The 14,583-nt window shown below is 34.0% G+C and overlaps 1 protein-coding gene across 4 annotated transcripts in view; it reads left to right on the top strand.

Moving 5' to 3' along the window:
* The window catches only part of Wdr17 (WD repeat domain 17), an 87,880-nt gene that overhangs the window by 15,078 nt on the left and 58,219 nt on the right, over positions 1-14,583 (top strand). For 3 of the 4 annotated variants that reach the window (XM_036209479.1, XM_036209482.1, XM_036209481.1), the window contains 2 exons: positions 9,694-9,822; positions 13,059-13,242. In XM_036209479.1, the coding sequence (XP_036065372.1) occupies positions 9,694-9,822; positions 13,059-13,242 (313 nt within the window). The remainder of the gene's footprint in view (positions 1-9,693; positions 9,823-13,058; positions 13,243-14,583) is intronic. The other variant, XM_036209483.1, reaches the window with a different exon arrangement.

Here is a 14,583-nt window from a genome sequence, read left to right as displayed (position 1 = left end):
GATTGAAATATAAAATGATACTTTGTACATGATTCATGCATAAAAATGCCAATGATTATAAACCTTTTCCCCTAAAAAAACCATTTAATTAAATAGAAGGCAGTTGTGTGCTAATACTTAATATTATGATACTATTATTAGAGGAAAAACAAACATCCTGAATACCATATTGTATCTGATAAACTTAAAGAAAATTAAAAATGCTTATCATCATGTTTCAAAGGAAGTTAAACTGTTACCATGGCAACTCACTCAGCAGATAATTTTGAAGAAAGTATAACTTAGCATTGTAATAGTAAAAGAAAAAATTCTTATTTAAAATATACTATGTCAGAGTTTTTAATTTTACTTTTCCAATGGAGAATTTGTTGATATTTAGAAGACTGTGGATTTTCTTTGCATTAAGTTGTGAACGAAAAAGACAGTGTTTTTGTGGGGTTTGACCACAGTCCTCCTCATTGCTGTTCAAGGGCACATGCTACTGAAGATATGCAGTAATTTTTTTCTTTTCATTCATTTCCTTGCATTCTGTTCTAATCACACCCATCACAAATGTTTTCTCATTATTTTACTTCTTTTTAATTATAAATGCTCAGCAGTACATAGCCTCTTGGGACCTTTTTTTTCCAGATAGTCTTTTTTTTTTCTTTTCTTTGCTGTGGAACAAGATGATAAACATTTTGGATCCAGTAGCCATCTGCTATTGGAGAAAAACAAATTCTAAACCATTCTTTAGAAAAGATGCTGTGACTTAGTAAAGAGCTCTCCATCCTGAATTCTCAGCTTCAGTAATGGGATAATGCAATCAAAATGATGGGGAAATTTCAGCCTAGGAGTTTTAATAGCAGGATTCCACACGCCACCGAGCAAACACTGTACTACGACGGCAGTGCCCTTTATAAGTGTGTGAGTATTAAATATACAACAAATTAATTTTGAATGTTTCAAAGAAGATTTTCTTTGACAGACAATCCATATGGTGATAGTATAATTTAGGGTCAAGAAAGGACTGATTTTTAATAAAAATGCTTTTTACTAAAATGTATGTTAAAGTGCCTTGGAATGTCATATAGAGATTGTGAGGGTTTACAGTCTTTCTCTTTTCAGTCACTAGTATTACTGTGGGCCTTTGTAACTAAAGCAAGACATTGAAAGAAGTATTCTTAATCAGAAAAATAGTTAACCCCCAAAATTGGCCATATCCCCTTTGTTTGGGCTCCTTCTTGCTCAGGCTTCACTTGTTTGTATACAGACACAGATGAGATGAAAATTCACATTGTAAATGTAGAAAATGTCATGTAAGTATTAACTCACATCACCTCTAGATAGCCAGCTTACCTTCCAGATTCTGTATATATAATCTCCTACCACAATCACCATTTAAAAATGTTAATAAGAAACAAATCAAATTTCTGAGTTAAAAATTACAAACTCAAAAATGTTGAGTTTGAAAATTGACTTATAAATGTAAATTTGATATTTAGAGCAATATGTTGACACTTGTACTTTAATATGAGGATGATTTATGACTTAAGTATACAAACACACATATACAAACTTTACTTTTATAATTTATTTTTGACTGTATTATAATTAAATATCATTTATATTTAAATTTTAACTATGCTCATTTCATACTAGCCCCACACATTCAAAAGTAAACATTACTACCTATAAAAATCTAATATATAAAATACTTCCATGGCTTGTTTTCTGTTATATTTCATCCACCAACAACAAAAGAATAAATTTTCTGTAATCTGAGTGTGTGTGTGTGTGTGTGTGTGTGTGTGTGCACGCGCTTGTGCATGTTTTGTACATGGGTTGAGAGCAAACCTCGAACACAGGTTAACAAAATGAAAATAATATCCCTGATGTTATCAGCCATTGACACTGCAATTAGCATGTGGCTCTAACAATGCAAAGGCTTTCTTCCTGAACCCACTACAAGTCTGTATTATTCACTGAGTTTTCATGCTTAGTTTTTCGCCAGTGAAGTGCTTTTGTTATTTCTAGACCAAAAGGATTATTTTCCTCAAATACCAGATGCTTAGAATGTACACGAAACTCTCACCTGGTTCACAAACCATGGGACACGATGGAGTGAGGATATTGAGGATTTAGTCTGTCTGTAAAATGCTACTTGTCACAGTGAGAAGTTTGTCTTTCTGTGTGACTTTCTACAGCTGATATTTAAAAATCGTGAAGATAGCTCTTACAACATCCCCTATTTTGAATATTTTCTATTTTTAGTAATGAGAATCACGAATTGTGTAACTATTCATGCTGACAACAAAAAATAATAGAGGCTTCTGGGAATTTCATTCCATCTCCTTAGTAACAGATTTACTCTAATAAAACCTATGTGAGTCTTACATCTATTTTATGACCCTATCGAAAAAATATTCTAGAAGTTCCAAATACTCAGATTTATTTGAATACCCAGTATGGGTTTTCAAATTCAATGGTATTGATTGATTTATTTATTTTTCTAAATACTTCATTCAAAATCATGGATTTTTAAGAATAAAATGTCATTTTATTTTTTTCCTATTTACCATTTTAGTACCTGTCTTAAAAGATTACTTATTCCCACATTTTAAAGGTAATTAAGAGTGGGAATGGTGTGCACACCTGTGATCCTGGTATTCTTGAGATAGAGGCAGGAGAATTGCTGTAGTTTCAGAGCATCCTCTATTACTTAGGGGAGTTAGATGGCATCCTGGACAATATAACAAGACCGTGTCTCAGAAAAACTAAAATATAAGTAAATAAAAATAGATAAAGGAATGTAATTTCTTGTATCATAGATTTTTAAAACCTATTTAAGATGGAAGGTATATTGAATTTTATACCATCAATATACATAATTTTTGTATTACATTTCAATATTACATAATTTTGGAAAATAAAAAATAGTATTAAGATATAACAAACAATGCCTCTTTCAGTAGATGAGTTGTAAATAAACCATACCACATTCAAATAAAGGAATATTATTTCATGCTAAAAATTTGTAAACCATTGAATTATGAAAAGCATTAGGAATCTGTCTCTCCACCTGGCCAGTTACAGTAGCATACTCTGTTATGGTATCACTATTTTGGAAAATTGAAATCTATAAAGGCTTGCAACTTCCAAGGAACTGTTTGAATGTTATATTTCATTGAATTCCAATGAGGTCCAGTGCTTAGCACGGTAGCAATTACCTGCCTCCTCTTTCAAAACCCCAATAACAATTTTTAAGACATTTTTGGCAGACAGGAGAAAATATACCTGTAGGGAGCTGTGCATATCTTTCAAAAGCAGATGTGATGAGCCAGGGTGGAGAAAATTTACCCTGTCCCTCCAATATTGGGACTGGTTCTGAACAGTAACTGCTGCTCCCAGGCAGAGGGACCATTGGAGGCAACCAGCATGTGGCATCTGTCCTCTACATTTGGAAGCCCCTGTTTTCCTATCTGTAGTGAGTTAAAGAGCAATTTAAGAGTTGATGCCTTGTTGAACACCTATAGTTTTATGTTAACATTGTTTGGAGCCATTCTTTAAAGGTTCGGAAATGTAAAAGCAATCACATATGTAGAGAAAATTGGAAAGTTGCTATATATATACCCAGGTCATGGTACATGCTTAACCAACTCTCTGAAGCCCAAAAGTTTCCATCTAAAGCTGATCTTTGGCAGATAAGAAAACAAAACAATAAATGAAAACACTAACAAAGCAGAAAATACTGGATAAGAGAGAATCTAATTTCCAGAACTATTACATCACTCATATCAAATGTCAAGTTTTTAAACAAAAAGTATCAAGTCCTATCAAGAGTGTTATAAGCCTATAATCCCACCTACTTGGGAGGCTGGGGCAGTTGGCTCATAAGTTCCAGTTAAAGGCTAGTCTAGGCAACTTAATGAGACCTTGTCTAAAAAATAAAATGTAAAGAGAAGGGTTGAGGATAGATGCCACTTAATGGTAGAGTACTTATCTAGTATGCATGAGGTCCAGTGTTCAATCATCAAGAAAGTAGTGTGTGGAGATGACGGAAATATAAAAACAATCAGAAAAGGAGTGTTAGCACTGAAATGTCCAATAACTGAATTAAAGTTTCATTATAACAATTTTTAAGACATTTTTGGCAGACAGGAGAAAATATACCTGTAGATACGAAGGTAGGACAATGGAAATTATTGTTGGGACAAAAGGGAAAATATTAAAGAAGTAACTAAAACTGAAGAACCTAAGAGATAGCACAGTAGACTAACATGCTCTCGTGTCCTAAGAGAAGAAAGGACATAATAGCAAGTACAGTTCCAGGTTTGATGAGCAACTCCCATGAACCTTCAAGAATTTCAGCAAAATTCAATTAACATGAATTCTAGTAGTGCAAATTAAGTCAGAATAATCAAACATTTTATGAGGAAAGATAAGACACAGAATCTTGTGTAGCTGGAGTTTTTCTGGTCCTGCCTGGCCTTACATCTCGCTTTTCATGGCAGTGGCAGCTGGCAGTGTCTCTCTGCCTCAGCCTTCCACTTCCCAGAATTCCCTTCTCTCCTTGTCTCACCTATACTTCTTGCCTAGCTACTGGCCAATCAGTGTTTTATTTATTAACCAATCAGAGCAACACATTCAACATAAAGAACATCCCCAGCACTTTACCTTTTTTTTTTTTTAAAAAAAAAGAATGTTTTAACTTTTACATAGTAAAATTACATATAACAAAACAATTATCAAGCAAGAATTACAGTCATATTATCTAGTCTATTTATAATATATTGTCCATTTGGCAAAATTAAAGAAGATATCTTATCTATCCTATATTTGTGAGTGTAAGGTTTTATATCTAACTTATGTTTTATCATAACTAAGGAAAATTATAACTATCTAGTCTTTAACTACATCAAAGGCCCCAGAAGGATATAATATTATCTGAGAAATGGAAGAAGGACACAAGCAACTTTTGAGAGTCTTGTGACAGTAGACAGAGACAGCTGACAGCCTGGACAGTCATCCAAAGTTCCTCTATAAAGTTGGGGCATCCATCTTCAGCCCACAGGTCTAGAGTCTCTCAGTTACTTTTCTTTGTGTCCTGTAGAATATCTGGCAGTTTCCTCTGAGAAGCAGGAACCTGAAAGGCTATTTTGTCAAGCAAAGTTCAGTGGTCACTTTCTTATGGGTCCTGCATGTCCAGTCGATCAAGCAATCCAGGCAAGAACAGTTTCTTGCCCAAATGGCTATTTTTGCCAAGAAGAAGATAAACTTCATATGCAGTGTCTTCGATGTCTATCCTTCTCTCTGAAGTAAATTGGTGCTGCCAGGAGCAGACATGTCTCATTGTCCAGAAAGTCTAATTTTTTTAAACATTTTAAATGTCATATTCTGTAGGTCTTTGAAGTGTTTGAAGATTACCTACCTAACTGAATTATATCTATGTATACCTAGAAAATAACATGACTATAAGTTTGACTATCATAGAAGACTATCAATCTGTATTTCTTAATTATCCATTACAATTTAAATGAGTTACATAAACATAGTACCTGAAACAAAAATAGAAATATATATATAAATCTGTATTTCTTAATTATCCATTACAATTTAAATGAGTTACATAAACATAGTACCTGAAACAAAAATAGAAATATATATATAAATACGTAGTATAACAAAATTAAGTTTAAACTTGTATCAATAAACTAAAATCCATTAGCAATGTAAAACATTTTAAACAAGTTGCTCTCTAAAAGTAGATTCAATAATCTACCCTTTCATCCTATCATATCTATATCATATCAACCTGTTGAGCACTATTTGTAGCTAGAGTTTTTCTGGTCCTGCCTGGCCCAGGGTCAGGACAAATCTCTCTCATCTGCCAGTCCTGCAGCCGCTCAGACCCAACTGAGTAAACACACAGAGTCTTATATTATTTATAAACTGTATGGCCATGGCAGGATTCTAGCTAGCTGTTCTTATATCTTAAATCAACCCATTTCTATTATTCTATAAGTTGCCATATGTCTTGTGGCCTACCAGTACCTTACATCTTGCATTTCCTGGTGGCAGTGGCAGCTGGCAGTGTCTCTCTGCCTTAACCTTCCACTTCCCAGAATTCTCTTCTCTCCTTGTCCCGGCTATACTTCCTGCTGGGCTACTGGCCAATCAGTGTTTTATTTATTAACCAATCAGAGCAACACATTTAACATAAAGAACATCCCACAGCAATCTTGAAACCAGTAAGAGAAAAGCACAGTGTCACATACTCTGAGCTCTCTCTAACATGACCATCAAGATTCTTATCCATTGGAAACCAGAACAATCAGGACAAGATATTGCTGCAAGGAAGGTGTTTCTCGACCAAACTTTTCCATCTGGTCAAACTATCTTTTAAAAGTGATTCTGCAAATAAGTATGAAAGAATTCATTACTATCTAACTTTCCTGAAGCATATTCAAGGGAATCTTCCTGGCTAAGAAAAAGGACATTAAAACATTAACATCACAATATATGATATAATGATGATTTCAATAAAACAGACACATGGGTAACTATAAAAGCTAATGTTATAAACAATGGTTTGTAATTCTACCATCCAGGTTCTTCAAATTTTAAGAATATAAAGTTTAAACTCCTAGTCTACAAGTAGTATTATCACAACTCTGATAGTGACTTAAGAGACTAAACTATTCAAATGAACAACAAGAAAGAATATCTGTACATGTTCTGTCATGGACCATTTTTGTCAGATATATTTCATCCATGCTTGCAAGAACTATCGCTACAGGAAGATATGTGTACTTTAAATATAATATTCTCTAAGCAAAAGATAGAGACTAACAGTAGATTAGAAATGCTTGTACGGTGTCAACAGTTGATCCATCTGCTTAAATTTGAAGACACAGATTTCATAGATGTGGGAAAAAGTGATTTTTTTTATTCACACTAACTAGAGGAAAGCATCCTGACTATTTTAATATCAGACACTACTGTCAGTGATCCCAAAGAACTTAGAAGAGACAAACAACATTGTGAATAAAAATCCAATGCATGATAAACATTATACCCTTCCCAAGAGGCCATGATAACATATGAAGCAAAGCCTGAATGGAAGGGACACACAGTGAATTCAGCAAGAATAGTTATAGAATTAAATACTCTTTCAGTATTAAACAGGTGTATTGTGTCAATTAAAACAAAGTCAAGGAAATGGAGTACTGTGAATATCAATCTAATTAGATCAATAGCATGCATACAGAACCGCACACTTAGCAACTGCATACACATTCTTCTGAATGAAGACATTTTCCAGGATTGATATACTAGACAACAAATAAGATCTCAATAGACCTTAAAAAAACAACTATAATACAATCAGACTGAAATACAATTAGAATTTGTAACAGAAAGGAAACAGTAAAATTTTCTAATCTGTGTATAAGAGGGCAAAAAAATCTCTTATAAAAGCAATGCATGAAAATCAGAAATTACCATATTATGTAAGAAGTACTTAAACAAGAAGATAATGACACAATAGACCCAAACATTGGATGCACTAAAATGGGATATTTAGCACTGAATAATAACCAAGAAGGAAGATCTTAAATCACAATCTAATTTTATATCTTAATGGAATGAGAAAATGAGTAAACTATATTCAATCAAATTATACTATAAATGGCATAGTAACATTAAATGAAATTGAGACTAGAAAGGCAATAGAAATAAATCAAAGAAACTGAAAATTATACCTTGAAAAGATGAACACAATAATGACAAATATAACCAGATGGAGTAAGAATACAAGGGAGCAGCCACAGATTATTAACATCATAAGTGCCAGGATATTTTACAAAAATTAAAATTATTATAAACAGTACTAAAGATAAGTGCACCCAAACAAATTGGATTAACTAGACAAGCTGAAAATTTCATAGAAATAGAAAACCAGTCAGCATTACACCATGAAGAAACACAAATTATAAGTAGTCCCATAATTAATAAGGAGGTTCGATCAATAATCAAAAACTTCCTGACAAGCAGGTGTAGTGGCTAACTCTGATTACCCACCCACCCCCAAAACACATACACAGAAGCTGAGACATGAAGATTGCTGCAAGTTCAAGATCTGGACAACATTTCCAATTATCATAGCTTCAAAATTATACAATAATCAATACCAACTTAACCAGAGATGTAAAATACTTTCCTAGTAAAATAACAAAACAATGTTAAAAGAAATCAAAGACATAAACAGAAGCACAGCTCATGTGGTTAAGATGACAGTTGTAGGGTTTAAATTCAGTGTATTCTCTACCAAAGTCTAAATGATGTTTTTGTGGAAATTAAAAAAAATTCCTAACATTTATGTGGATTACAAGGGAACCATACATAGAAAAATTAAAATCTTGGATTAAAATCATAGGAGAAAATTCACAATACTGAGTAGGCCATTGCCTTCTTGTGAATTATACAAGAAACAGGCATCCAAAGAAAAAGGTGAGCAAAGAGGATTTCATAAAAATAAGATTTGTGCATCAGAGGAAATTATCAGCATATCAAAATGTAGCTGCAAGAAGCTGCCATGTGAGGTTCTTGCTGGATTCCAATTCATAGTCAAACCTGGAGTAAAGCAGGTCTCTAGTTCACAATCTTGCTTTCTGTCCTGGGTACCCTTTGCTGTGTTGTAGTTTTCCATTGCAGAAGGTTGTGGAGGTGGTTTGTGTTAACTGTCCACTTGACAGATTCTAAAATCAACTGGGAGATGGGCCTTGGGGCATGCCTGTGGTGGTGGTGGTGGTGGTGGGGTGGAGTCCGTGACTAAGTCAGTTGATGTGGGAAGACCCATCTTAATTATGGGTGGGACCTAGGCTCTATACGTGGAGAGAACCAAGTTGAACAGTGGCATGCTTATGTTCATTGTTCTCTGTCCATGGTTATGAATGTGATGTGACAAGCTCCCTAAGCTCCCGCCTCTGTAACTCCCAAGCAACCATGGACTCTACCCTGGAAATGTAAGCTAAAATAATCTCTTCTTTACTTAAGTTGCTTTTCTTGGGTTACTTTATGACAACAACAGAACAGAAACAAAAATAATTGTTTATTTAAACCCCTACTTCCCTGTCACATAAGCAGTAACATTCAAATACAGTTTCTAATTTTCTTTTGTCCCCTCCTAACAACTGTGGATGTTGTTATCCCAGCTCCTGTATCTGTCTTATATACTTCAAATGGTCTTCTCTCCGAAGGATAAAGATCAGTGTAAAACATTAGGTCATAGTTATCCCAACATTCACACATAGTATTTCAAATTTCAATTTGCTACCTTGAATGAATTGCCAATATTTGAAAATTGGTATATGTCAAAGAAAAATCTGGGTGTTTCTGTTTGTAATGTAAATAAACGTTGCCTTGACCTCAACTCTCCATTAGCCCCATAGGCTTCCTGCCGAGGTCCATGTCTTATGGCAGCCATCATTTTATGATCTTCTCCTTTTCTAACGCAAAGTGCCTGCTTTGAAGTCTGTTTGGTATTTTCAACTATTGTTGTCTGAAAATATTAAATTGAGATTAGTACTACCAGTAATATACATTCAGTGCATAATGGCAAGTATTGGGGAAGATAAAATTATGAAGTTGATCAAGTGGTTCACAGTATCAAGTCATGAAAATGATTGACATTTGTTCAAATTTGCTTTTAAGGCAACCATGTCCCAGGTCAGACAAGTGGGACTGCTGGCTGCTGGGTGTCAGCCATGGAACAAAGATGTGTGCGCTGCCAACGGAGACCGGTTTGCATACTGCGCAACTCTGGCCATCTATATATACCAGGTCTAGTAGCATGGACTATTATTGATGATTTATGTGCATACAATTACTATTTAATTCATACTTACATTAACTCTATGTAGTATGAGAAATTATAATTTAATTGATATTTGTATTTTCCCTTTGAATATTTATATTAGCAGGATAAATTATATTACTAAACAATAACATTAATCTTAATTAAACTTATGGTTTTAAATATCATCTAAAGTGCTTTGAAAATTATGGTACATGAAGAGAAATGTTAAAATTTACTTTTAGGGGCTGAAGGAATGAGTAGTGACTCACTGGTTAAGAACACTTACTGCTCTGCCAGAGTACCTGAGTTTGGTTTCCAGAGCCCACATCAGACAGCTAACAACTGGCTGTAACTCCTGATTCAGGAGATCTGGTGCCCCTTTCTGGCCTCTTTGGGCATAATGTTCATATGCTCACACCCAGACACACACACACACACACACACACACACACAAATTTAAAAAATAATGAAATTCTTTTCAGAAACTGTTTATTAAATAGTTCCTGGTAGCAGTGCACATTAACTATATAGCTAAAGTGAAACAATCTGTCACATTCTAGGTATAGCAATAATTTGTTCTCATATTTTTCTGTGTTATTAAATGGTATTTTTTTCTACCTGGCATTAGAATTTGGTATAACTGTTCAATTACAATGAAGAAAATGTTAGGCTAAATTATTCAAATAGCAATTTCTGACCCCTATCAATGTAAAAGGTCTCACAATACTCTTTTTAAAAATAATTTATTTGTTTGTATTTTGTGTATATTGGTGTTTTGTCCACATGTTTTTCTGGGTGAGGGTGCCAGATCCCCTGGAACAAGAGTTACAGACAATTGTGAGCTGCCGTGTGGGTGCTGGGAATTGAACCCAGGCCCTCTGGAAGAGCAGCCAGTGAGCTCTTAACTACTGAGCCATCCCTCCAGCCCCTCTTATAATAGGAATTTTTAGTAAATTAACACTCTATACTGTGCTAGGTAAGTCAATGAAGATTACTGGTGTACAACATTGCTTATTCATATATCTATGTATGTATAATCATTTCTGCTGAACCTCTATATAGAACACAATTGTTTCTTGGACTCATTGAGGACATTCACAATATTGCTACAGATAATTTACATTGCTACCAATTTTTGAATTTAAAAATATAATAGCTACACAAAATAAACAATTATGCAAACAGGACAACTTAAAATTGTTATCGCTTGCCAGATATAAACATTCATGTTATCAAACTTGTCCAAGAAAAGCTATAATTAAGGAAGGAGAAAAACTTATGAAAAAGAAGTCTTAGGAAATGACTAGGTCATTACTCAAAATTTTATATACCAAGATATTCACCGTAGCTTTACTAGTAAGTCAAAAAGGAAAAGTTCTTAGTGCTAAGCAGTAGCATAGTGTTATTCCAGTGTTTCCTGAATCCTGACATTAGAAACGCAACTCTGAGCAAATGAGGCGGATCCTCTGTATCGACCTTGTGCTCTTCCTAAGCGTAGGAGCCTGAGGGGAGTCCTACCTAATAAAAAAGTGATTCAGGAAGTGGTACATGGACCAGGAAACATACAACCGGACAGAGTCTTACAGGCTAGGTTTTTTGTTTTGTTTTTTGTGGGGGTGGGCATGGGGAGGGTATTTTGAATTTAAGGAGTTTACTCTGAAAACATGTTTCTGAGGAGTGGTTTTTGAACTCATATTCTGTGATGGTGAATGAATAATAACGAGAAAATCAGAGGGGAAAGCATTAGAGGCTAAGGGAACAAGGAGACAGAAGCTTGATCATGTAGGAAACTATACGCTATGTTAGCAAGTAGTACCTTAATGAAGGTACAAGACAAATAAATTAAAGTAATAAAATAATGAAAAATTAATTCCAGCAGTAATAATTAATGGAGGCACTTATACATACAAACACAAAAAAACCCAATGATGTATAGGGTCCATTATACCATTAATAGTTTAGAAATGAATAGCTGAACCATTTCCGAGAGAGAGAGAGAGAGAGAGAGAGAGAGAGAGAGAGAGAGAGAGAGAGAGAGAGAGAGAGAGAGAGACAGAGACAGAGAGAGAGACAGAGAGAAAGAGAGAGAGACAGAGAGACAGAGAGAGACAGAGAGAGAGAGAGGAGAGAGAGAGATCGAACCTAGAGGCAAAGAGATCTGTGGCCCAAATGGCAATTATATAGGAAAGAAGCTGGGGGAAGGGAGTGAGGCTCCTGGGCTGCTGAAGTTTAGGGTAGGGCGTAGGGTGAGAAGTGCCCAGTGGAGCCTGGACTCTGCAACAGGTACTGCTAGAGGAAAAACAGACACTTTGGTATGCTAATAGGCACCATGGAGTTAGCCATTTGTCAGGAGTTTCTTTGGGACCTAACAGACACATTCAGAGAAAGGGCCAGTCATTGCATTCCCTTGTGAAGCCGCTGTTGACCCCACAAGGTTCCAGTGGATTATCCTAATCCAGAGCTCCTACAGATAGTCCTGGTTAAACTAAATAGGTCACACACACACACACACACACACACACACACACACACACACACACGCACACTCAACACCATGCATCTAGAAAAGAGACCTGAGGAAGGGGGAGGAGGTGGAGTTGAGTTGATAGGTTGGGAGAAAAGTCAGAGTGTAGTGGGAGACAATAACCAGAATGCATTAACACATGCCTGAGACAGTCAGGGAAATGCATGTTAAGAAAAGAAACATCTTTAACACTTTGGAGAGTTGTTTTTGAGCATCATTGAAAACTTCTTAAAAGTTGTTATAAATAGATAAGTGTTTTTTTTTTTTTAAATAAACTGATTTTAAAATAAACTTAAAAGCCTGTTCATGTTTTTCTGTAAAAGAACAGTTGATTTATTAAACCTAATTTTTATTCAAATATCTGAAATTTTTAAGATTCTAAATCAAAGGGGATTTTATATTTCATAAAATATATTGATAAAAATGTAATAAACTTATAAAATATACATGTTTAAAATGTTAAAATTTTCCTACTTCTAATATAAAATCTTTGCTTCCTCAGTTTTTTTTCCAAAATGGTTTCTTTGAGCTTACTGAATTCAGTTAAATAAAAACCAAGGCATGAATTGAATTCATATTTATTATTATACAAACCAGTATTTCTGTGTATAGTTTCTGTTTTGTATAGTATGATTTCCAATTGGAAATGTACTATTTAAAAAGGAGAACTGAACGGTTTGACATGCTTCATTTTAGTTGGATCACCGTTATAATGAATTCAAACTTCATGCAATTATGTCGGAACATAAAAAGACAATCACAGCAATCTCTTGGTGTCCACATAACCCTGACCTGTTTGCAAGTGGCAGTACTGATAACTTAGTGATCATTTGGAACGTTGCAGAGCAAAAAGTCATTGCTAAACTCGATAACATCAAAGGTATGCTTATTACTAAAGTTTATTTTATCAAGTAAACTGTATTTCAGTAATCACTATTTGTTTAATTAGTTCAGATTTTAAAACAGCATTTAAAATTTCTAGTAGTAACATGTCTAAGAAATGCATTTCATGCTGTGGCAGGTGCATGGGCACAAAACTGAAACAGAACTTCCCAAAATAAATCTCTAAAGAGGATGTTATTAACTAAAAATGTAGCCAAATGCAAATAATTAAATTAATGTTAAAATTTAATATGAAAATTTCCAGAATAAATACTCAAACAAAACTAGAAAAAAAAATATGGGTAAGTAGCAGGCCTTGCCTGTTTGTTGGGGTGTTCCAATTTTTGACACATATGGATGATAATATGCAGATAATGTGCATCTACATGACGTACTGCTGAGCATGTTTTGTGACCTTATTTGTGCTTTGGTAGAAATGAAAACTTGTTTCAATACACAGGTCTTTGGGAATTTGATAATCACAATCCTATTTTACTCAACATTGGGCTTTAATTTTTACCTATATTGATGATATATAATTAAATAACCATTTTGTGTTCAATATCATAGTTCACTTTATTTTTCAGTACCAATGATAATTCGATGATTATTTAGAGTGTGTAAGGTATTTCTAGATAGAATGTCAATATTCCATTTCTTTTAAAAGTATGATAAATAATTTTGAGACAGAAAACTGAGACACAACTATTGCACTAGTTTAATTTTGTTCAAATTTTCTTTATTATATTCTAACATGTACTTGCAAAATTGGCAATTCATATACTTTTATCCCTAAGTTTTATGCAGCAATACAACCTTTTAAAATTTTTTCCTTATTTAATACATTTAGTATATTGCCTTTTCAATTTATGTCATTAAAAATGTTTTGAAAGTTCAGTGAAAGGAATTGATTTTTGTTACTCAAATGTGGTTTTAAGGTATTTTCCAAATTAGAGGAATTCGAACTGCAAATAGTGGATTTTACTTCTAAATTCATGTAATCTGTTTTTTTTTTTTTAATCACTTTGAATAACTAGTAATTAGGTAGTGAATAGAGTTTACTCCAACCTCTGAGAAAGATATTTATAAAGCCAGCTGTTGTGACATAAAAACAGCCATTTGTGGCCCTAGTCAGGAGTTTTCATATATCTCCATATTTTCTGATGGTCACTGTTAATCAAAAGTCCTACTCTAGTATTGTTTACAGTAGTAACAGTACATATACCTAATACTCTCTATTTTTGTAAATGATCTTATAGAACACAGAAAACTACTTGCAATTAATTTTATATTTTATGGTAAAAAAATTAATGGCTTGTGATGCATTGAAAATAACAAT

The sequence above is a fragment of the Onychomys torridus genome, chromosome 17, assembly GCF_903995425.1.
Source record: "Onychomys torridus chromosome 17, mOncTor1.1, whole genome shotgun sequence".
Lineage (NCBI taxonomy): Eukaryota > Metazoa > Chordata > Mammalia > Rodentia > Cricetidae > Onychomys > Onychomys torridus.
The sequence above is the reverse complement of the archived record's forward strand: the minus strand, read 5'-3'. Positions and strand labels throughout refer to the sequence as shown.